The sequence below is a fragment of the Typopeltis vanoorti genome, chromosome 3, assembly GCF_054136105.1.
Source record: "Typopeltis vanoorti isolate ZY-2024b chromosome 3, IOZ_Tvanoo_1.0, whole genome shotgun sequence".
NCBI classification, from domain to species: Eukaryota; Metazoa; Arthropoda; class Arachnida; order Uropygi; family Thelyphonidae; genus Typopeltis; species Typopeltis vanoorti.
The window spans coordinates 55,292,022-55,318,527 of NC_143551.1; the positions used below are offsets into that span (position 1 = coordinate 55,292,022).

At 35.8% G+C, this 26,506-nt stretch overlaps 1 protein-coding gene across 4 annotated transcripts in view; it reads right to left on the bottom strand.

Moving 5' to 3' along the window:
- LOC150108164 (CDK5 and ABL1 enzyme substrate 2) overlaps positions 1 to 26,506 on the bottom strand; it is a 272,612-nt gene that overhangs the window by 143,297 nt on the left and 102,809 nt on the right. For all 4 annotated transcript variants that reach the window (XM_090390623.1, XM_090390622.1, XM_090390621.1 and 1 more), the window contains one exon: positions 18,463 to 18,646. In XM_090390623.1, coding sequence (XP_090246749.1) covers positions 18,463 to 18,646 — 184 coding nt within the window. The remainder of the gene's footprint in view (positions 1 to 18,462; positions 18,647 to 26,506) is intronic.

Here is a 26,506-nt window from a genome sequence, read left to right on the forward strand (position 1 = left end):
ATAAAAGTGTGCTATCCCTAGAATTTGGATAGCACACTTTCAGCTCACTTTCAGACTCGAAAGTTTTCCAGCAAATCCTGACTTTAGAACTCTAAGCAATTTCAGCTTTTATTTGCCACTACCCATATCAGTTTGTTGCAATTTATATGTATATATATGTATATATCATCATCATCATCATCAAATTCCTGCATTTACCCACAAGGGGTGTACAGGATATGACAGTACTACATGAGAAAATTACATCATTACTAACTTCCTATCTACAATTTTCCTCCAAATCAGTCTGTTACTTGTCAAGACTCCAACATTATCAGATCTTATATTTCTATCGTCTAAGGCACTTTGTACCGTATCAATCCACCTATATCTTGGTCTTCCTCTTGGTCGTTTTCCTGCCAACCTGGCAGAGAACACTTGTTTTGCTAATCTTTCCTCTCCCATTCTATTTAAGTGACCATACCATCTGAGATTAGCTCTGCTAACGCATTCCTGGATGCTGACAATGTCAAGTTCTTTCCTAATATCCTCATTTTTAATATGATATTGCCATTGATGCCATCTGTTCACGCCTCTAATCTTTCTCAGGACTCTCATATCTGCGGTCTCTAGTCTTTGGTCAAGTGTTTTACTTCTGACCCAGCTCTCAGATCCATAAGTTAAAATTGGTTTGAACACAGTCTTGTATACAGCTAATTTAGTGTTCCGACTAATTTCTTTCTTATTCCATATGAATTTATTCAATTGACTTCCCACGATAACAGCTTTGCTGATTCTGTTGTTTATTTCTATATTTAGTTTACCATCTTCAGTAAAAATTGTGCCTAAGTAGCTGAAATGTTTTACTTGTTCCACAGGTTCTCCATTCACAACACAGTTGACATTTTCAATGATTCTGCCTATTTTCATTGTCTTTGTCTTTTTATTGCTGACCTTCATACCATATCTATTACAACAGCTATTCAATTTAGACAGAGAAACTTTCAGACTTGCAGCGGATTTATTTAGAAGTATAACATCATCCGCATAAAGCAAAGAGCTGACATTAACATCTCCAATTTTGATATCAGGTTTAATACCACATTCCTTCATAATGTGATCCATATAGATAATGAATAACAGAGGGGATAATGTACATCCTTGTCTCACACCAGATTTAACATTAAACCATCTTCCTGTACTTCCTTCAATTCTAACTGCTGACTCACAACTCAAATAAAGACTAAGTATTGCTTGATATAATGCCCCATTGACACCATATAACTGCAGCGTATTGAATAGCTTCTCTCTTGGCACCTTGTCATATGCCTTTTCCAAATCGACAAAACTTAAATACAGATCTTTGTTATATTCCCATGCTTTCTCGACTATTTGTCGTAAAGTGAAGATCTGATCCTGACAGCCTCTATTTGGCCTGAATCCAGCTTGTTCTTCACCAAGCTTTTCTTCCACAATTCTTCTCAACCGTTTCTCAAGTATACTTGCATAGATCTTGCCAGGAACACTCAGTAGGGAAATACATCTGTAATTCTCACATTCAGTTTTATTTCCCTTTTTATATATGGGTACTATGAGAGCTCTACTCCAATCATCGGGAATTCGTCCACCTGTCCAGGCTTTCTGAACTATGCAGTGCAGCCACTGTAAGACTTTTATACCACCATACTTCAGCATTTCTGGTCGAATATCATCTACTCCTGCTGCCTTTCCACATTTCAAGCCTTTGATGGCTTTTTCTACTTCAAGTATGGATACGTATTCCTGACTGCATGCCTGGTCAGTGTTTTTTATCACTGTGCTGTCATCACTGCTTGTTTCATTTAGCAGTTTTTCAAAGTAATTACTCCATACTTCAAGGATATCTTTTTCTCCTGTTTTCATTTCACCTTTATCATCTCTAATTCCTTTTACAGCACTCTTTCCTCCATTCCTAAGCTTCTTCAACAACCTCCAGAATATTTTGCCACCTTCTTGATATTTATTTTCTATATTCTTGCCAAAGTCCTCCCATGACTTTTGTTTAGCTAGTTTTACACACTGTTTAGCTTTCTTACATTTGTCTCTGTATTCTGTAAGAGTAAAAGCTGACTTATTTGCCAGGAACTTTTGATATGCTTTCTTCTTTTCCTTCACTGCCTCTTTAACTTCCTGTGTCCACCAGGGAGTTCTGATTTTTTTATCTTTGCACACAACCTCACCACATGCCTCTCTGGCAGAATCAATCAATGTTTCCTTCAGAGTTTGCCACTGAATCTCCAAGGTTTGATTCCTGTTCTCAAACTTTTTCATTTTCTTTTCAATAATATTTCTGTATTTTAGTCTACAGTTTACATCTGAGAGCTGCTCAACTTTTATTCGCTTTAAAACTTTCTTACATGTTATTCTTTTCAATATGAAATTCAATTTTATCCTGCTGAAGACTAAATAGTGATCACTTCCAATTTCAAATCCTCTGTACACTCTGGTGTCCTGCACCAGGGAGAAAACATCACTATCAACAATAACATAGTCAATGAGACTTTTCTTATTCCTAGCCTCTTCTCTCCATGTGAATTTGTGCACATTTTTATGTTGGAACATGGTGTTAGTAATAACCAGTCCATGTCCTGAGCAGAAATCCAACAGATATTTGCCATTATTATTAGCTTTGCTCTTTTCTCCAAATTTTCCCAAAATATTTTTGTATGTCTCACAATCATTTCCTACTCTACTAATTAGATCCCCAACAAGGACCAACTTTTCCTTTTTCATTGTGTCAGTTGCTTTTTCTAAAGCCACAAAAAATTCCTCCACTTCTACCTTAGTAGAACCTTTTGTGGGACCATAGGCACAAATAAGTCTCATTGTCCAGTTCCCCATTCTCATATTTGCCCACATTACTCTACTTGAGACTGACTGCCATTCAAGAAGATTAGCCTCATATTTTGTGTTGAATACTATGGCTACTCCTTCTTTTCCTTGATTGTTATTGCCTGAATATAACATTTTGTATTTATTGCTCAGAAAGATCTCACCAGTTTTGGTCTTTTTTGTTTCAGTCACCCCTATTATGTCGATCTGGTACTTATCTAATTCCTTAGCTAGCTCCATTTCTTTGCCATTCAGGCTTCTTACATTGATAGTACCGATCTTTAACTCTGGTGATGTTGAGTTGGGGTTTGTTTTCAGATTTGTTCCAGTAGCTGACTTTTCGCTGTTCGCCCTGGTTCCCTGGCGAAAACAACGGGGGCCTTGTTTAACCGGGCAACGCCCCAGCCGGCATGAAATTTTGTCATGTTGTACCATCATTTTTTATTTTGGTTTAACCAATAAGAATACAATTTGGTCGGCTAAATCCCAAATTGCCAGCCCATCCTCGTTCGTTCAGTATCAAAGTAGATACCCAACAGGGTGCACCACGAGAAGGTGAGGATTGGACATTAGGTCAGAAGCCCTGGTCGGTTCTCCGCATTCCTTTAAAGGCTATGTGGAGGTCTCCTCTCAGTTATACAGCTTTGACCCTTAAGCACCCCATATGTATATATATATAAGTTTATTTATTTATTATTTTTCTGTGTGAACATGTTACTTTCCAGCTTAATTTAATTTTGTAACCTAATAGATAATAATAATAATAGGACTCTAGCATTGATGTAGTAAGGTTTTTTTTTTCCCAACAGAGGTCAGGACAATAATGGTTGTTTTAATGGTTGATCACTAACTTTAGCATACCATGTAGATTGTAGTGCAACTTGTTTCTTTGTATATATATGTGTGTGTGTATACTCCTGATGATGATCTTAATGTGAAGGTCAAACTGTTGAGTGTTTATTTTGCTTTATTAAACTAAAGTTCTACTCTAACACGGTAACTATTTCCATAATTTTCATAATGCAAAGAACTATATTTGGAATTGTCAATTCCACAGATTCAAAATAATCTCCCTCCAATTCCACACAATGTTTACATCTGTTGTAAAGGTGTTCAAAAGCATGGTGGAAGTCCTGAACAGAAAACAGAAATCTCCTTCAGTGTCCGGGTCACACCCTGTTGGATTTCCTCAATGTCTCTGAAGCACTTCCTTTCAAGGCACACTTCATCTTTGGGAAGAGGAAAAAGTCTGCGAGAGCCAAATCAGATGAATGGGGGGGGGGGGAATTTGATCACTCAGATCGACTTCGAAGTTAGAAACTGCTTCACAGGCAGAAGACAGTGCGTGGGTGCATTGTCATAACACAGTAACCAATAGTTGTTGTAAAACATTTTTTTCCTGATACATCACATATGGGTGTACAGACATTGCATTACTCCTAAATAATACTGATTGTTCTATGGTACCCTCAGGAACAAATTCGCAGTGGATAATTCCAGCATCCTTGAAAAAAAAAAAAAACATCGACCATTGCCTTGACATGCGATTTTTGCAACCTGACTTTCTTCTGCCAGGGAGAACATGCTCCATGCCATTCCATGCTCTGGAGATTTATTTCTGGATGAAACTGAGGACAATTCTTTGCAACACATCACCTTCATCATCTGCACAGATGAAATTTTGACAACATGCAACCCGGTGCTCTCTCTGTTCATGCATTAACATGTGCAGCACAAACCTTGAATAAATCTTCTTCTTGTGCAAATGTCTTTCTAAGATTAATCTGGCCATTTCTGTACTAACAGCAAGCTGTGCAAGCGAGTGGCCTAGTGGTTATTTGACTGTCAAGGGCAACAATTTCCCTAGCTTTCATCACATTTTCATTTGTCTATGCAAAAACTGGCCATCCATAGCATGGTTCATCCTCCAGGAACTCCTTCCCTCTTTAAACCTTGAAAACCAGTGGAACACCTGTACACGGCTCAGTCATTCTATTAAACTTTTTTTAGATCTTGGTATACTTCTGTAGCAGTTTTTCCCAAATTTACAGTAAAATTTTTTCACAGCTCTTTGCTCCATGATGCGACTTCTGACATGCTCCACTCACACACTCTTGCTTCAATGGCTGCCACACAAAACCTGCTGTGTCACCCGACTCAAAAGTTGCACCAGTGATTACAACACATTCTAGCAGTCAAAATTATAAACACATTTGTTACTTTTATTCAAAGGGCTATCCTGTAAAAAATCAATCTCATTACTTAATGGGCACACTGTTTATGTATTTATATGATCAATTTGAACAATCCTATACCTTATATACCTTTAATTTAAAAAAACAACAACAACACATAGTTCTTTGTGGTTTCTTGCTGATATCAACCATTTAGGAAATATTCATAGTTATGAAAGAAACTGAAGAGTAATAAAAATATATCATTAACTTCTGAGGTGCTAACTAAAAGTTTCAAACATTTCCAAGAAATACAGTCACACAGGTGACTGTATGACATGAATAGGTAGCATGGAATTGCTTCATTATGAGTTATAAATAGAAAGCTTTTCTGCTTGGTTACAAATTAAATTACACTCCAAGTAATTATATTCTTGTGGGTTCCCACTGAGAAACCGGACTGGGTAGTGGTGTGCTTTGCATTATGGGATATGAAGACATCAACTTCTATATATAAGTAGCCTAGTCATGAAGATACTCCACGCACTAAACAAGAATATAATTTATTTCAAGTTTAATTCATTATGAGTTAGTCAGTTAAGTATAGCCATTACACAGTTTATAATGTTTTCAAAAATATCTAATTGCCTGGTGTTTGCTGTGTTTTGTGATTTTCAAAATGAGTGATATAAAAGAGCAAAGAGCTTACATCAAGTTTTGTTTTAAATTCAGTAAAACTGCTTAAGATACCTGTGAAATGTCTGAATAGAATTTCTGGAGTTGAGACAGATACAAACTTCAGTGACTTTTTAAGTTCAAGGGAAAAAAGAGTTGATAAATGTCAGTTGAGTTGAAGATTGTGAAGTAGTTATACACGAACTGCTTCCTACAAGTCATCTTGTAGGAAGCAATTCTAAAACCACTACATCTCAAAGGGTAAATGACTTTCTTCTGAGCGGGAGCTAGCATCATCCTTAGCAGCATGTGTTGCTTAGTTAAGTCCTTATTTTTAGTAAATATTGGTGATATTGTTACTGATAAATATCATTGGTGTTATTTTATATTATTTCAAAAGCAATCTATGTTATGGCACTGATGTGTACAAAAAAAATGGTGGGCAAGACATCAATATTGAATTATATTAATATGCAGGATTAAATATTGGCATGTGATTAATGTATTCATTGGCAAGAGTGAATTGTATTATAAGAGTGAGAATGGAGAGAACGTTTGTCCGAAATGTTCGTGCAAATGCAAGAAATGCGAGTCAGGTCGGGAGCAGAAGAATGGAATGCCACCTTATATCCTAATATTAAGGATATAAGGCGGGATTGTGAAAGTATTATGGAAAATGTACTAGAAGCAGTGAATGATAGTGAATAAAATATAAATGGGAGTTTGAAGGAGGTGGATAAAAGTAATAATGTGGATGATGAGATGCCAGTGCAAAAAGAAACTGTATACTTACACAGACTCCTTCACAGGACAAAATGTGAATCGAGCGAGTAGAGAAATGATTAACATGTGGTACTGTAGGAGGGAGAAAGAAAGAATGAAAGAAAGAGTGAATGGGAAAAGCTTAAGAGTGTGAGGAAAGTAGGAGAAAAGAGAAAGTATTGTATGGAGATTCAAAGATAAGAGGTATACTTAATGAGAAAGTGACAAAAGCATGTTTCCCAGGTGCAAAGATAAAGGCTATTAGTGAAGCTGTAAGTTTTTGCAGAAGAAAGAAGTAAACTAGTTAACTGTTTTGGAAGGCACAAATGATTGAAAGGTGAGAAATATGCAATGAAAGAGGATATGCAAGAGTTGTTGGAAGCAGCAAAAATGAAGAATAAGCAAGTAAAGATTGCGAGTCTGCTGCCTTAGTATGATATGAAAGAACTAAGAAGAAGGGCCATGACTGCCAGTGAGTCAATGAGAAGATTATGTAGGAGGAATGGTGTGCCGCTTATAGATGTGTGGAGTGAATTCAATGGATGGACCTGTATACGCCTGATGGACTGCACTTGAATTGCTCTGGCATTAGATGCTTGGAGAAAGTTTGTTCAGTGAGAGTTCTGAAGTGCAAAACTAGGGAAAAACTTGAGATATTAGGGAGGAAGCAATCAAGCATATGTCATCATCCTTGTGACAAATGATTGTGAGTGCAGGGATGACTGTTAGGAAATCCAACCCCTGGGATAGATGTGTGTGAGTGCAGGAATGATTGTGAAGAGCTGAATACAGATACCCAGGTTTCAAATCTGAATGGGCAGGTAATGACATTATATAAGGTAACTGTGGGCCCAAGGGGATATTGAAATACATGTGCATGAATTCCCAAAGTATCAGAAATAAAGAAAAGGAGTTTTGGGCATTGGATAGTGGTATTATTGATGAAAGCTGAAGAACTTCAACCAACAAAAATAGAAATTAATGAAGATTGATCTGAGGGAAATGGTTCATTTGATGCTGTGAGATAAAGGTTAATAGGCAAAATATATTGTTGGTTGCTGATATGGACCTGGGGATCCAGAAGATGTGGATAGTACATGCATTGGCAGATTAGTTACAATGAGTTCAGGATAAGCAATTATCATAGATGATTTCAACTAGAGGATATAGACTGGAAGGAGTAAAGGGCATATGGCAAATGGAAATTATTTAGATACTAAGAGATATTACCTGAAACAGCAGGTGATGGAGCAGACCAGTGGTTTGAGAGTATTGGATCTGGTAACAGCATTAGAAGATCTATCTACAGGGTGTCCCAAAATTCATGCAAGATTTAAATTTAGCGCCATTTGTGCGGTAAAGTGTTGCCAACGAGAAAAAAAAGACAGCGTGACAGCTGACAGTTCAGGGTTATTAAAAATGGAGCGCTACACGAAAGAACAACGCATTTTCATTGTTGAGCAGTATTTTAAAAATAATGAAGGTTTGGCAGCTACTGTTTGCAATTTTCGTACAAAATATGGTCGGAATAGTTATTTAACTTCATCAACTGATGAAGATTAATCAAAAAATTAATTAAAAAATTCAAGGAAACTGGATCAATTAGTGATCTTATACACTCTGGCTGTCCTTCAACAAGTCGTTCAACAGAAAACATCAAAGCAGTTCGTGAGTGTGTTGCTGAGCGTCCAGAAACATCAATTCGGCACCGTGGTCTTGAATTGGGAATTTCGAGAAGCTCTCTACAGTGTATTCTCACGAAAGATTTGCATCTTTATGCTTACAAAGTTCAACTGACTCAAGAACTGAAGCCTACTGACCACACACAGCGAAGAGAGTTCGTTGAATGGATTATGGAACAACAACAAGTGGATGCTTATTTTTCGAACAAAATCATCTTCAGCGATGATGCTCATTTCAATCTTGATGGCTTTGTTAATCGACAAAATTGTCGCATTTGGGGTTCAGAAAATCCACGAGTGATTGTTGAGAAACAAATGCATCCACAATGTGTCACTGTTTGGCGCGGATTTTGGGCTGGAGGCATCATCGGTCCATTCTTCTTCAAAAATGCGGCTGGTAAGGCAATAACAGTTAATGGTGCTCGCTATCGCGACATGATGATCCAGTTTTTTGTGCCTAAATTGCAAGATATGGATGTGGACGAAATGTGGTTTCAACAAGACAGTGCCACATGCCATACAGCCCGAGAAACAATTCAATTACTGCATGAGTCATTTCCTGGTCGTGTAATTTCCCGTTTTGGTGATCAGAATTGGCCGCCCAGATCATGTGACTTAACGGCGTTGGACTTTTTTCTTTGGGGTTTTTTGAAGTCTAAGGTTTATGCCAACAAGCCCACGACCACCCACGCCTTGAAGGAGGAAATTGAGCGCTGTATCAACAAAATTCAGCCACATTTATGCAAAACGGTCATGGAAAATTTCGACAAAAGAGTGCGTATGTGCCAGCAAAGCCATGGAGGCCATTTCCCCGATATGCTATTCCATGCATAACCCTATACTGTATACTTTATGAATCAATAAGAAATTACAATTTTTAATTAAAAACCTGTGTTTTCTATCAAAATTACTTCTTTCATGAATTTTGGGACACCTTGTATAACTACAGTAGCAACTCTACCTCCAATTGGGAGAAAGTAACCATGCAGTCTTGTTCTAGGAAGTTGCTCAACATGTGGAATTTTCAGTCAAGAAAGTGTTTATGTGGAACTACAAAGCTGGTGATTATGACAAACTCAGGAGGAAACTTGGAGCAGTGCTGTGGCATAAGAAGCTACATGAAATGTTATCATTAGTACATGGGAAAAGGACAAGGATTGTTTCAGTGAGGCAGTATCAGACTGCCTAACTCTTTTATCCTCCTGACCCCAGTATACCCAGGTCAGGAGGATAAACTGAGTGTGGATTAAGTGGATGAGTAGCAATATAAAGTAGGAGCTGAAAAAAAAATAAAACATTGTGGAAGGAATATAAGCAAAAAGGTGATCAGCATGCTCATGAGCAATATAAAGCACAAGCAAGAAGGGTATGAAGTATGGCAAGGAAGGCTAAATCAGATTTTGAGAGAAATCTAGCTAAGCAGATCAAAGTAAATCCAAAAGAGTTTTTTTATTACTTAGCAAGTAAGAGAGAGAGAAATGATTATGGAAAGATAACTTTACTCATTGCTGATGGTAGGAAAGTGACAGAAGCAGAAGAACTAGTTCAGTTACTAAGTGGTCACTGTGCAAAGGTATATTATCCAGGTGGCGACTCTGCAGTTATTGATATGACAGAGACTTTTTTGAGAATTGGTGTAGATGAACTGGAGATACTCAGTATATTGAAAAATATCAATGTGAATACTGCAGTGGGCCTGGAGAGTATGTCAGCTAGTGTGCTACAAGAATGTGCAAGTGAACTGTCTGTGCCTCTGACGAAGTTGTTTAATCTAAGTCTTAGCTCTGGCAAGGTGCCAAGGGAGTGGAAAGAGGGTAAGATAATTCCATTATCTAACCCTCTTTCTGCTATTACATAATTCCATTACATAAAAGTGACTCCAAGACAGAAGTAGCAAATTACAGACCAATTATTAGTATCTCTGGAATGCTGGTTAAAGTATTGGAAGAGTTGGTTAAAAGTGAAATTTAGAAATGGGTGAATAGGAATATGATACTGTTGGATCCTACTTTTTGTCAATCCTTACTTTGGATCCAACATGATTACTATTACGATGTTCTTAACTAATTGATAAGTTGTAAGTTGATTTCTAATTCAAATATAAAGAAAATTTATATTTAAAGACTGCGCCACTTTATATCTGAATTAGTTCAAGAATTGAAGATAAACCAACTCTCAACTACCCTTCCTTTATATGTTGTTATTATAATACTGGCCGAGTATATTTAACTTATTTATCACTCCCGCTTTAGTTCAAATATTTTATGAATGGTGCAATAAAAGAGATTCAGGCAAAATACAACTTTAGATAAACAAAAACAAACATTTAATTTAGAATCACAAACTTTACACTTAAATTCAAATCAGTAATTAAGATATCACAAACATTTTTACTCCTCAGATAAATTCAATGATACAACTCATACAATGGTAACTCTGTTATCTCTATTACAGTCTTCTCATAGTTCCTTAAGTTCCAAATGATCATTCACATCAATATCTCATAGTTCTTTAAGTTTCAAATACAATGAAATTGCAGTAACACCTCTTTACAAGCAAACACTTTTAAATTTACACTTCAGATAATCTTCGCAATAGTTACTGTTAACATAAGGAAATTCTAGGATGAAACACACTCACATCTCTGCATAGGAATATTAAAGGTTGGAATAATCTTACCGATAATCTTTTTTCTTCATCTACTCATACATATACACTCTTTATAACTATAAACTCTTTAAACAGTAAACGGCACTCATTAAAATAATTCTTCTAAGCAATAACTGAATTAATCATCGGTCACAATACACATAAACAAACGTTGTTGCATAAAGTACTACTGATCACTCATGAAATAAGGCAACACAATAACTCCTTAACTTGAGGTTTTATATGCATAGCTGTTCATTCTTCCTGCATTCATTTAATTCCTTGAGCAATATATTTCTAAGCACAGCTAACGGTAAACCTTAACTTTACAGCTTCTACTATTCTAGTAACTCCGCGCTTTATTTCAAGATTCTGTGTGTCCTTGACAGGTCGGCCCTGATATTAAATCTCAACTCAAATATCGCTAGTCTATTTAGTAGTCACTATGCTGTCTTCCGTAGCTATAATTGTTATTCTACAACTTCTTAGCTAACTGCCTCTCGACTAGTAGACTTTATTTAACTGCTTGAGAGACTTGCCGACTCGCTATTATCGCACTGTGATTCCCGAATGCCCCGATTCCAACCTAATGCCAATCTCTCTCTAATAATTCTCTAATGCTCTCCTCTTTTCCAGCGTTCCTCGCCTTTTATATCCATTATCCATTCTTCCCACCTAAATTCTTCTCATGATTTCTTTCTAAAACTCTTTTCAATAAACCTCACGTGGTGTTCCAAAACGTGCTCGCTCACTTACATACGTTTCCATGACAACAAAACAAAATATAATAAAATTCAGCTATTACATAACGTTAAACTTTACAAACAGGAATAAATAGAGAATATTTACATTTCAAATAATGCGCAGTTAAATTATCAAATACAAGTTCTTATAATATTAACATAGTAATAATTAAAATAGCTTAATAATATTTAATACAGTCTTTTCATTATTAATACATATATCTTGATTAAATAATTAAATATTAGACAAAATTAAGGTAGTTATATGAATATTAAATTATAAAATAAGTTGTTTACATTAAATAATATTTACAAGTCTAGCCTTTGTGATGGAAGATCATGTTGGATTCTGAACCAAATAATAATTACTCTAATCTCTACATAATCAGAATCCAATAATACTTTATAGGAGGCAGAAAGGCTTTGTAAAAGAGAGGTCTGGCCTCAGCAATTATTCACATCCTATAATAAGGTGACAATGGAACTGGATATGGAAATGGAACTGGAAATGGATTTTTTACAACACTCAAAAAGGATTAAAATAGAATTTAATACTTCCTATATTTCGTCCTAGTCATTAGGACATCTACGGGGATTACAAAAACAACTAATGTAACATGCACACAAATATCATACAATACTAAGCCCAACCACGTGGGTGACATTAGACTCCTTCCTCAGTCATCTCAATAGCCTACATCCAAGAATCCAGTTTACTATGGAAAAGGAAAAGAACAATTGTTTACCCTTCCTAGACACCTTAGTCACATGCCTGCCTAATGATACACTTGCCTTCACTGTATACAGAAAACCCACACACACACAGGCAGATACATTCACAAACTCTCCCACCACCACTACCCCTCTCAACAATATGGCATTATTAAAACTCTTACCAAGAGAGCCCACAATCTTTGTTCCAGCGGAACCGCCCTCACTACTGAGCTTAACCACATATACAGCACTTTCCTCTCCAATGGCTACAGCAATCACAGTATCAAAAAAATAATCAGTTCCTACCCCATTCCCCGTCCTTCTCGTCAACAAGATTTTAAAAATGCCATCACTGTACCCTACATCCATGGCACATCCGAAAAAATAGCCAAGATTCTAAAAAAAAGTACAACCTACACACAGCATATAAGCCCTACTGCAAACTTGCTACCCTTATCCGTTCTACGAAAGATCAGCTCCCTCCTCTCTCTCTGCCTGGAGTTTACAAAGTACCCTGTTCCTGTAAGCTGGCGTACTTTGGACAGACAGGCAGATCAGCATCCATCTGCCTGGAGGAACACAAGTCTTACATCTGTAAACACAACTATGGTCATTCAGGCTTGGCTGACCATGTTTTGGACACCACCCACAGGGTATCATGGAAGAAAACCACCATGCTCCACCACAGCAAATTCAAGAAAAGAGACTTTTCTTAGAAGCAGCAGCAGCTCTCAGAAACCAACCAAATCTTAAAAAATATGGTTGCAATAAGCTTCCGAAGATTAAGAAACACTCATCACCAGAGGTCCCACCTTACATTCCAGGCCACCTACTACCGCCCTTAGAGGGCACTCCACCTAGATAGGACTTTAGTGTCACCCACGTGGTTGGGCTTAGTATTGTATGATATTTGTGTGCATGTTACATTAGTTGTTTTTGTAATCCCCGTAGATGTCCTAGTGACTAGGACGAAATATAGGAAGTATTAAATTCTATTTTAATCCTTTTTGAGTGTTGTAAAAAATCCATTAAGCCTCTAACATGATGTCCTCACAGCACTTAAGCCTCTACATATGAAGAATACTGCATGGATAAGAGGTTGGTGGCATGGATGGTACAGGGGGCAGCTGATAGACATCAGAGGGTAATGTACGTGGAGTGGAATCAAGACAAATGAAGGTGACTAGTGAAGTGCTACGTGGTTTTGTACTAGGACCACTACTCTAATTTGTATATTAATAGTATAGCAGAAGAGTTTAGGGGAGGGGGGGATATTTAGTTGTGGTCTGTCTTACATAGAAAATTTCCAAAAATAACATTTATATTCAGTTGTTGCTGATGATGGCAATAATTAATACCCTCTGTCCAAAAAGAAACCAAACTTTTTGAAAATAGAAGAAACTAGTGCACCATCTAAGCAGCAACCTTCATTAGTGTTGTGTCAACTGTTTATGACATCTGTTTCATTAGAAGCCGAGTTATAGTGCCAAGAGTGACAGTGTTTTGACGAACTGTTGGAAAATGAATTTCAAACAGAGAGCTGCTATTGACTTTTGTGTTAAACTTGGTAAATGTTTTACCGAAACGCATCAAATGCTTCAAAACGCATACGGTGATGAATGTTTATCCCATACTCAAGTTTACAAGTGGTTTAAGCGAATTCAAAGTGGTCGTGAGACGTTTGAGACCAACAAAAAGCCGGGCAATCCAAAAACTCCAAAAAGTGTGTGATTTCATCAAAGAAAATCTGAAATCATCTGTGAGATTGATTGTAATATAATAAATTTAGTTTAATCCTTTATCCAAGTGTGAGCAAACCAAATGTGAGCAAACAAAGTTTGCACCTGAAAGTATCTTCAGGACTGAGGTAAGGTGGTAATTGGGGATTCCAAAATCAACTGCGCACAACATAATGACCGAGAGTTTGGGCCTTCGTAAATTATATTCACGATTTGTTCCAGACAAGGTCACTGACGGCCAAAAAATGTATTGAATTGAACACTGCTAGGACTCATTAAAACCGCTCATAAGAACTCAAACTTTCTTGAAAAGATTGTTACTGGTGACGAAACATGGTGTTTTGAGTATGAGCCCAAAACAAAGTGCCAGAGTGCTAAGTGGAGAGCACCAGAAGAGGGGCATCCGAAAAAAAAGTTGCTTGGAGAAGTCAAAAATAAAGACTATGGTGATTTGTTTCTACGATTCCAAGGACATTATCCACAAAGAATTCATTCTGCCTGGCCAAACGGTCAATAGTGAGTTTTGTCTCGAAGTTTTGAAGCGATTGATAGCGAGAATTCGTCGTGTACTTCATGAATATCATGACGACCGACCATTCATCAAAACACACTGTCACTCTTGGCACTATAACTCAGCTTCTAATGAAATAAATGTCATAAACAATTGACACAACACTAATGAAGGTTGCTACTTTCGGCAACAAAAAGATACAACAGGTGGACCCAATAGTTTCTTCTATTTGAGAAAAGTCTGGTTTCTTTTTGCACAGAGGGTGTTGTTACATCCTGAATGAAGATCCTTTAAAAGTAAACAATTCATTCAGGATTTAACAAGTCAGAAAAATCAGCTGAAAAAAAAAAAAAAAACTTGTATTCAAGCAGAAGAAATAAAGTACTAACTGTAAATAGAATTATCTCCTTTTAGTAGAATTGTAATACTATGTAGAGAATTGTGTACAAATTAATGATTTCATGTAAACGAAATATTAGGTTAAATTTGTGTCCTATTAAGCTGTCTCAAATAACGTAAGTCGACAGACAGGTCATGAGTAACAGTGCAAAGGTCGTGTCTGAAACACCCGTATTGGTCGTAACGGCGGAGGCTACAGCGTGGGTGGAAAATAACGTAAGCGCGCTTTCCTCGAAGACAACACCTAACAGCAATAGGGAGAGTAGGGATCATCTTAAGGGCATTAAAACTAAGGGTTGTGTGAATAAAGGATACAACAAAAAGAGGGCGCTAGAACATGGGATATAAGGCAATGCACGCCATATTGCAAGGCTTTTTGTTCCGGATTTCATCTCGAGGATTCTTGACTGGTGGTTGGAGAAAGGACGAGCCAGAGTTCTATGATGTCGGACAGTGGGCCGTTTTCCTGATTATGCTGAACAAGATTCCACATGGAGCCGTATGCGAATCATCAGCCTATGCAGAAATCGAGCCAGCTGCTGGATGTCCCATTGGAAAGGAGCGGAGATAGCCCTCAGTCGTGGAAGAAAATAGTTCGAGTCCGGCAGCAGCAGTAGAAAGGACGACGTAGCAAAAGGCTAGGTGTTGAGATAGCCGATCGAAGGATGACCAGAACAACATGTGATAGTTAATAGACCTTTGGAAAGAACTGGGTAATGTAGAGATCTTTGTTATATGTTACGGAAGTGATAGAAGATTGAAATTTATGTTTGATTAACTAATGTGAACAATCCTTTAGAAAACTTGGATAAGATTTTGTATTTGAGACAGCAAAATTCTGTTGGACAAAGAATTGTCAGGAACAAATCTAATTGTATGTAACTGAAGTAATAAGTGTATTTTGTTTAGTAGATAACCTTAACTGAGAAAGAAACAAGTTGTATAGTGTGTACTCTATGAATAGCATGCATGAGAGAATCTTAATTTAGTGTAATATTGCCATTGCTTTCTATTGTTCTATGCGATTAACAATTTGATCTGTTTAGGTGAACTTGATTAATTTAGAATTGTTTAATAATCTTAGCATGAGATTTAACTTAGCAAGAGATTTAGAAGTTTTAGCAATTTGATTCAATTTAGTTGTAATTGTCATTTAGTTCCAATAAACATGTTTTATTGCATATGCCTGAGTTATGCCTGAATTCGAGATATCAAATTATCACTTATAAAATTAGAACCATAGCGGGAGAAATTTTAGATATATATGTTTAAGTAATAGATCATTGGTCACGACTGCAAAGTATACCAATATCTATTTAAGTGTGTGTGTTAGAGTGTATGCCAGTGAATCTAGGAATATTTCTCTGAACTTGAATAAAATTCCTGTTATAGGATACTGGCTGGCGCAGTATAAATATAAATTTGCCAGTATCTGAAAAGGAAGTGTGTTAGAGTGTATGCCAGTGTGTGTGTTAGAGTGTATGCCAGTGAATCTAGGAATATTTCTCTGAACTTGAATAAAATTCCTGTTATAGGATACTGGCTGGCGCAGTATAAATATAAATTTGCCAGTATCTGAAAAGGAAATATCCCTAGGTGGAATCTAGTTAGGCTACACACAAGAAAAGATAATAGAGTTTAATGAAGTATATAAAATAAGAAATTAGAGAGAGAAACAACAATATAACAATGGCGCAGCCGGTAGGATTTTAAATGAGTAAGGTTTTGAGTAAGAAAGAAGATAATCTGCAAAGAACTAAATAAGTATAAATCAGTATAAAATATACAATAGAAATATATATAACAGTGTAGATATCTTGCAGGATGATTTAAATAAAATGGCAGTGTGGACAAAGGAAATGGTTGTATCCTATTGATGGTACTAGATTACAGGAAATTGATGAGGCTAGGGATCTGAGGGCGAAGGTGGATAGAGTTTTGATATTCAGAGGACATATTGCAAGAGTTAGCTAAATAGTTCAGCGATTACATGGATGTTGAAGAACACATTGCCAACGTAAAGATTGAGGTTATTATTCCTCTTTATAAGGCTATGATTCGGTCACATAATTTGGTCACCTGCATTTCTAGGGGACTGGGAAGTATTGGAGAGGATTCAGAGATGAGTGACTAAGCTTGGGATAGGTCTGTGGAATGTTCCCTATGAGGATAGATTGATGACATATAGGTTGCAGAGTTTAGCTAACATGTGGAGGAGAGGTGGGGGGGATATGATAGAAATTTATAAGTTACTAAAGGGATTCTCTAAGACTGAAACAAAAGAAATTTTTCAATACATGGGGAGTAGGGTGAAAACAAGGGATCACACTTGGAATTTGTCTAAGAGTCTGGTTAGTAAGGGTGTTCAGACCAGGTTCTTTACCTGGAGAGTAGTGAATGAGTGGAATGGATTGCCAGAGGTGGTTCTGAGTACATAAACAGTGAATAAGTTTAAGGAGATGTATGATAGGTATTGTGTTAATGGATAGTGTTGGTCTCCTGCAATGAGTCTTTTGACTTCATAGAGTACCCATGTAAATAATAATAATAAAGTCAAACTGTCAATCAAGCAATCAAGTAATACTGAACATTTTTACAATAGAGATCTAAACAATTATATTTGATTGAGTTTATTTTTCTTAATAAGAATATCAAAATAATATCTATGAGTTTTGCTTTCTGAATATCTGGGAACTTCTTCAGGATTACACGAAATGATACAAAGAAACACAAATGTAAGAATCACAATCAATTCTTGATATGTACAGTTATGGGGTTTTCACAATACTATAATGGTCAGAATAAAGTTTTCAAATGAAAAGATGCATATATAAAAAAAGATTAATAAAGAGAGCCTAATCACACAACTTTATATTCCTTTACTGACTTAAAAAAAAAAAGGTTGTTAGTTTTCTATAATATTGATACATCCACCTTCTTTGAGTTTGTATTATTTAGCTGTAACACTGATCAAGCTATTAAGCATTTAAATAAGTAAAACTTATAGGTATGGTTCTGATTCATGATATTGACAGTAAACCTAGTCAAGTACAATTATCTGTATTATTACTAAGGATTCTCAGCACACACAGCATTGTTTATGCCACATTTTTGTCAAGAATGTGATTTCCTTCATCAGTTGTATCCCCCATATTTGGTTGCATGTGATTATTATTATTATTATTATTATTATTATTTTTTTTTTTACAGAGATGAAACTAAAGCTCCAAGGATGCAAACTTGATATTTCAGAGATTCAGACTAAATCACAGGAAGAGCTGAAAACTCTACTGACAATGTTTTCTAGAGTGGCAGAAATGCTACATTCTAAAGATGTGTAAGGGATTTATATTGAAGAGAACAAGGACCAACAATGATCTGTAAATATGTTAAGCTTACCCTTTTGTTATTCAGCCAGAGTAGGAACAGTACGGGGGGGGGGGGGGGGGTACTATCTTGTTATTTTCAACATTTTTTGTACAGAAGTACATACCTTTCTTATAAGTAATCAAATTATAATTATCAATATTCATATTGCCATGCAAAAACTACTTAAGTACGTACCTTTGTCACCATTTGAGGGAGGTGTAATGGGTATAGCTGGTATGTGTGGACGTGCTGCAGTTGCTGAATCTAATGAAAAACTAACAACAAAGTTTGCAGGAGCAGTTTGATCTGGATCTGGTCCATAAGATTTGCAACGCCGATATTGGGGTGTGGGTGCTAAAAATTGTGAATATGATACATCCTGAAAAAGATAGTTTCAAGATATTATAGGAATGCAATATATCATTTCAGAATGCAAAGTTATTTTGAAATCCCAATTCTGTTGCCAAATAAATGCATAATACTACACATAAAAGAATGTTTTTATTTCTTTCTTAAATACAATGAAAAGGAGAAAATCTTCTTGATACTAGTGATTTCCAAACTAAGGATAATTATCCCAATGAGAAAAATTTGCTTATTCCAAAGGCACCAAATTTCTCTTCAGTGGGGTAAGTTTTTTTTATAAGAGGATGACAGACATTCACATTTGGTGTTTGTAAATATTTAGAATGCAATTTGTAAATTTAAAACTAAATGAAACTGTAATATAGTAAACCCGTTTTAATTAAAAAAGTTAAGGGGAAAATGCAAATTTTCTCTAATACTCAAACACAGTTGGTAATGATTACTGTAAGCTGATCTAGCATGCCAATTAAATTTTAAATCAAAATTCAGTGAAATTGTGCACTTGCTATAGAGATGTCAGGAAGGAGAGTGTTATTTATACATGTATCAAACTCCTGATATATACCCTCAAGGGGTGTATGGGATATTAAGATAATAGCATATGATATACACCATTATTAATAACTTCTCATCAACTTTTCCTCCAAATTAATCACCATACCATGGTAAATTAGTTCTGCTTGTACATTCTCTAATGATAACAAAATCGTTTATTTCCTAATAAAATGAATATAGACAGTCAAAATTTAAGTACATATTTTACTATATTTACAATATCCTTAAGGATCAATGCAACTGAGATGCTTCTATGTAGCCTGTAAGGAATATGAAAAACTGATGGGACCAGTGACCAATGTCCAATTCTTACTTTCTTGTGGAATGCACTGTTAGGAACCTCAATACCTACAACTTTCCCAAAAGAAAGCTAAAAGAAGAGTAAGTTGTCTAAATTACATATGCTAATTATGTACAGGTATTTAAATAGTAAAATACACACAGAAAAATTCATTTATTGCATATAGCTCATGCTTCTGAAGGTCAAAGAATCTACACTGAAATATTTCTGAATTAACATTTTTGTATATAGGTAGTTCCCACCTTTATGAATTAATTGGTTCCTGGCGACCATTCATAAATCAGGAATTCGCAAAGCGGAAGTTTATTTGCCTTAGAAATAATGCTATAAGTGAGAGTTATGTTTGTAAGAAGGAATATATAAAATATAAAATGAATATTAAATTATAAGAAAATACTTTAATGGTCAAAGATTTATATATTTAAAAAAATAACATAAGAAAAATTTTAAATTAAAAAAGATTCTTTGAAAAAAAAATTAGCTCATTTCTATATCACCGGGTGAATCAGCAGCCGTTGAGGTAGTAGGAGATATATATTAGGAAGCTTCGGTGCATCTTTTTTTCAAAGAAGGCCTCAAGTGTCATCCGGTTCAGTGACTTTCATTTCTTTTCATTTAAAATAGCTCAACACCAAGCAGAAGCATTATTTATTTTGAGGGAAAATTTACTAAATCATTCAAAGTCTGAATCTTGTGATTCAAAGATTGCTTGAGCTTTTTTTTGAGCAGTTTAAATGCTTCTTCTAAGCCTTTTAAAGTGAAAAACCGAGTTGGAGCTTCATATTTGTTATCTTCTTTTGTCTTTTTCTTCTTCAATTCTTTCTTGTTCCTCTAATTCGAGGAGATCATTGGGTGTGAGTTCCATAGTGTGAGATTGAAGCAGCTCATTAACATCACCTTCCGCAATTTCCATTTACAACTGGTTAGCCATACCTAAGATCCCTTGAGTTTCAGAATTCAGAATAAAGAGCTTTAACAGTGCTACCTGCTTGATGGCTGGTAATAATTTCGTATTTTTTTTCTCTAACATAATTGATTTTCTTTGTTTCTTTTGCTCATTTTATGGTTTTGCACTGCTGCTTCTTTTTGACATTGTTGGTAAAGTGAAAGGGTTATAGTTAAATCTAACTGATCATTATATACTGCATAATTCCCCAGACATGCCCCTAAACGCCTTCGCCGTGCACAATATAAAATAAAAAATCTGATCCAAAAAATTCGTAAAGTGAGAACTAATTGTATAACATATTGGGAAACAATTACTTGATATTTTGCATTTATTTCTCATAACACTTTCCATTTCTTCCAACATTTACAAAGTTAAAAGACGATAATTTCATCATGATAATGATGATGTGAATGGAGTTTGGAAATTAACATTGAAAACATGATTTACAATTGCCTAATTCAGAGAATCTACACTGAAATATTTCTGAATTAACATTTTTGTATATAGGTAGTTCCCACCTTTATGAATTAATTGGTTCCTGGCGACCGTTCATAAATCCCCATATAAACTCAATAACACAAGTATTATGCAAGTGGGTAAGTGTTAAGAATAAAGAAGGTACTCATTGATGTGTTTAACTAGCTGGAGGTTGTAGTCTATGGGGAAAACAATATGAGGAAGGCTGTTCCACAGAACAGAGGTAGAAACTTTTTTTTTTTTTTTTTTTTTTTTTTAATGCTTAAAAGAAAGTGTAAGAATGATGGAGGCCAGTCCCTTGGATCAGTTCCCATGCAGAAAGGCAAAAGGTGAAAACAAAATGTCTATTAAAGTGAATGTCATTCTATGTGAGAGAGGGATAACCTATTAAGTGGAATGCAGTCTTCTGAATAGAATCAAACATTTTTATGAAAGTTTTCAATATGTTTCAGAGCCACTATGATATCTAATTTTTTTCTCCTTGGACTGCGTAAGCATAAATATATACTACCACCATTTTGATAGTGTTATGGGTTTTGTGAGTGGAATGGAGGAAGACGGCTTCATTCCAGTAAGAATTATTTCATTAATCTTCCCAAGAAATGGACAAATAGAGATCAGAGAAGTCACTGATTGTATTTGGAACCATTGTGACACTAAAGGACATGTGACAGACTGGCTGGGTGAATGATTTCTGTAGCTGACAAACTATAGTACACTGGAAGGAAAACTGGTTAGGAAGAAAACAAAGGGTTCAAAGGAGAGGAGGATTATCTAATATTTATTTATTATCTAGTATTATCTGGAGAGGACTATCTGATATAAGTAGATAGACAATTTGTAAGTTATCACTTTTGAGCAAGGGGGGAGGGAACTGCTTAAGGGTCAACGTTAGATAACCAAGAGGAGGATGATAACCACATAGCATTTCAAGGAATGTGAACTGATTGGCGATTCTGACTTAATGCCCAATCCTGACTTTCTCATTATACATCCTGTTAGTAAGTATCTTGCTGCATAGTGAATGAATGAGGATGGGCTGGAAAGTGGAGATTAGCCAACCAAACTGTGTTTTGTATGGACTCAAACCAAAAAATGATGACAATAGAACAAGATGAAAAGTCATGCCAACTTGGGCATCACCAGGTTTAAAAAAGTCACTCCTGTTTTGGTCAGGGAACCAGGAGAACAAAAAAAAACTCAGCCACCGAAACAACTCAAACTTGACATCAGCAGAATTTGAGATAAGTACCATAAACATAAGAAATATCAATGAAAATAAGTGAAAGAAGAATTACAGATTTATAATGCCAACATAATTGACATTACTAAGACAAAAAAGGATGAGATTTTTCTAAATAACAAATACAAGACATATTCAAACGCATGATGATCAGGGAAAGGAATTGGCTAAAATCTTTGACACCAAACACATAGGTAATCTTCATGATAGCAGGCAATATCAAGTACAGTGATGTGAGTAAAGATCAAAAGGGGGAATTGCACAATGATGCTTATTTGTACTTATGGCTCAAGAGAAGGTGCTATTACACTGTGATATCGGGAGGGAATTTGTCCTGAAACCTTCCCTCCTGATATCACAGCACTCTTTGTGCATGTACTATGCTCTGGCTATTTTGTGTGGCAAAACACTTTCTACCTACAAAAAGAAGGCACAGCCATGGCCTCACCGTTATCCCCCCACTACATTCCTAACTTTTACATGGAATATTTTGAGCAATGTGCTCAAGATTCCTCTCCTTTAAAACCCAAAGTCTGCCTTAGATACATTGACGATGTTTTTTGCCATCTTGCTCCATGACTGCCAGACATTAGACACTTTCCTCAGCCACATAAACAAACAACACAAACGAATACAATTCACAACTGAGATTGAAAAGTAGAACACATTTCCATTTCTAGATACACCTTTCACAGGTCTTCCTTCTGGCAGTCTTTCCTTCACTGTTTACTGGAAACCGACATATACTGGCCCAATGTATACACATAAACTCCTACCACCACCACCGAACACAAAAACTAGGTGTCATTAATACACTAAAAAACAGGGCTTTGAAGATTTGCTCCAATGAACAAGCACTTAAAGATGAATTAAAAGTTATCAGCAATACCTTCCTAAAAAGACAGTTATTACAGCCAAAATACTATTACAGTATTCTGGCCGATATCACAGTGTAATAGAACCTTCTCTTGAGCCATAGGTACAAATAAGCATCATTGTGCATCAGCAACAAAATTCTGTACAAGAGCTCACTTAAAAACAAAAATAAACTAGGCTACAATAAAACTAACCATTCCATATATTAAAGGGATATCAGATAAATAAACAGAATACTACAGAAATACAATCTTAAAACCACCTTCAAATCTCCTGCAAAATTAAAGAACTTACTCAACTCGTAATTTGCCCTATATAGGGGAAACATGATGCACAATTCCTATCAGAAGAAAGAAACATAAACGACACATTAAATATAATAACTATAGTCAAGCTAGCCTTTCTGATCATGCCCTGAACACTTTACAAAGAATTGACTGGAAAAGCACCTGTGGTTTACATCACACCAAAACATGGTATGAACGTAAATTTAAGGAGGCTTGTGAGATTCTTATCAACCACCTGATCTTAACAATAATGATGGTTTAAAAATTCCAAGAATATGGAAAGCACATATTCTACCCACTTAATCTTTCTCCCTAAGAGTTAATCATAAATAGAACCATAGATAATCCAGGATCATCTTAAATCTAATATAACGATTATCATGTTAAATTAGACATCATTTTTACTGTAATAAAACTATCTATATGAAAGAATGTTTCTCTGATGCTGTCTTAAATAGAATATAGCTTTGACGTAATTATTTTATTTTATTTCATTTATTTAATTTTATTTTCACTAGAGGTCAGGCCAGTAGGATAACTGTTGATCAAATCATTCTCTCTTTAGCATACTGTGTGAATGTAATTTAGCTTGTCTCTGTGTGTGTATATATATATATATATATATATATATATATATATATATATATATATATTCCAAATGATGACCTTAATATGAAGGTCGAAATGTCGGGAAATTAAAAATTATTTATAACACGGTTGTAGAGTCCATAATTTGTCTAAAATGAATGCTGATCACCGTGTAACACTAAAGGAAAGGAAAATGGAGGACTTCAACTATGGAGATATACAATGGAAGGAATAAAAATCACATGGCAGGAAGGAAATATAATTTATACACCTGCTAAGAGATAATTACTTAAGGCAGCATGTAATGGAGGGGGACTAGGGGTGGGAGGATAGACCTGGTCATAGGATCGGAAGAGCTATCCATAACCAAGGTGACCACATTGCCTCCAATTGGTGAAAGTGACCATGCGGTCTTGACTTGGTAGATTGATAAACATGAGGAATATTCTTAAATATTCCTCATGTTTATCATTATTCCTCATTTTAATATTCCTCATGTCAAGAAGGGGTATATGTGGAACTACAAGGCAGGTGATTATGACATGCTTAGAAAGAAGTTTAAATCTGTACCATGGCATAAAACACTGCAGGGTAAGAATGCCAACAGTACATGAGATATAGTTATTCTCGTAGATAAACTTATACGTTGGTTACACATGACTTTAAATTTTTCAGGAAATGACAACGTATACTAAAATATTAATTAAAAAACTTTAATCAATACCTTCCAATATTTCGGCAATGTTACATTGCCATCTTCTGGGAACATAAAACTGTCCTACCACGGCCAAACAGGCAGGAGAGCTAATATCAGGATATTCGAACACAAAGACTACATCTGGTTTCACCAATACAGCCACTCAGGACTTGCAGACCATGCACTAGATACCCACCACAAAATAAGCTGGAAAAAAGCCACTTTACTACACCATAGAAAATAAAAATATGAAAGATTGTTCCTGGAATAAATTATATATTTAGTTTAATCCTTTTTTTTAATCTTGAAGTATCTTCAGGACTGGAGCAACTCATGGTAAAGGTGGTATAAGTTCTCATCACTTGCCTTAATATCTCCCATAATGCAAAACACATCTCTTTGTGGACATGTATAATGCTATGCATTAAGGGAAAGGCCTCTATTCAGGTTTCGACCTACACTTGGATAAAGGATAAAACTAAATATATAATTTATAGTCTAACCAAGTGAAAAAACTTTGTTTCCAACATTGTTCCTGGAATCAGCCTCAGTTCTAAAAACTTCCCAAATCTCAACAAATTTGGATGTATGAGAGTGCCCCAAATTTGGGAAGTGTGCATCCTTAGAACATCAGCCCAACAGTCAAGACAACCTGATTTAGCTCACTAGGGGACACCTTTAGGACTCTAGGACCAATGCCAGTTGCCTTCTTCAGCCTCATTTGCTCATTGTTAGTGCCTGCATGCACATATCATAGTTTTATGTTCCCAGAAGATGGCTATGTAACATTGCCAAAATATTGGAAGGTATTAATTAAAGTTTTTAATTAATATTTTAGAATATGTTGTCATTTCCTGAAAAATTTAAAGAGATATAGTTAAGGATCATCTAGAGGAAGCAGTATTAAATTGTATACCTAGGGTAAGGAGGGTTAATCAGGTAGGAGTTATATGGATGAGTAATATCATTAAGCACAAGCTGCAGAAGAAGAAGAAATTGCTGTGGAGGTATATAAAGAGAAAGGTGACCAGCAAACTCATGGACAGTACAAGGCTCAAGTAAGAAAGGTGACTAGCAAGGCAAAGAAGGCAAAATCAGATTATGAGAAGAATATAGCCAAGCAGACCAAAGGAAATTCCAGAGTTCTTTTGTTATGTGGCAAGTAAGAGGAAGAATGACTATGGAAGATTTACCTTAATGAGTGATGGTGGTCATGAGGAGACAGAAGCGGATAAAATATTTGAGTTACTGAGTGACCACTTTGCAAGGGTATATCATCCTAGTGAGGTTCTACTTTAACCTATGTGACAGACACTAATGTGGGAACAGAGGTGGATGAATTGGAGGTCCTTAGGATATTATTGCAGAATCTCAATGTAAATACAGTTGTAGGATTAGATGGGATATCATCTAGGGTTTTGTGAGAATGTGCAAGGAACTGGCAATGCCTTTTACTAGGCTCTTTAAGTCTCAGCTCTGGTAGAGTTCCAAGGGAGTCAAAAGAGGGCAAAATAATTCCCTTGCATAAAGGAGGATCTAGGACTAGTTAATTATAGACCAATCAGTATCTCAGAAATGGTGGTAAAAGTACTAGAAAAATTGGTCAAAAAGAGAATTCAAGCATGGGTAGATAAAAATACGATACTGTATGAGGGTCAACATGGCTTCGTGCAGGGCCGGTTATTATAATGGCTGCACAATGATTTTGCAAATGCATTTGACAGAATACCACATGGAACATTGTTGCGTAAATTAGAACAAATAAGGATGGATATGACACTGGTTAAGTGGATAAGAGGATGGCTGCTGGACTCTTTTTCAGAAGTACCTTGTGAAGAATGAACTGAGCAAATACTCAGCATTCATAGCATGAGTAAGTGAATTTTTGAATTTGTAAAAA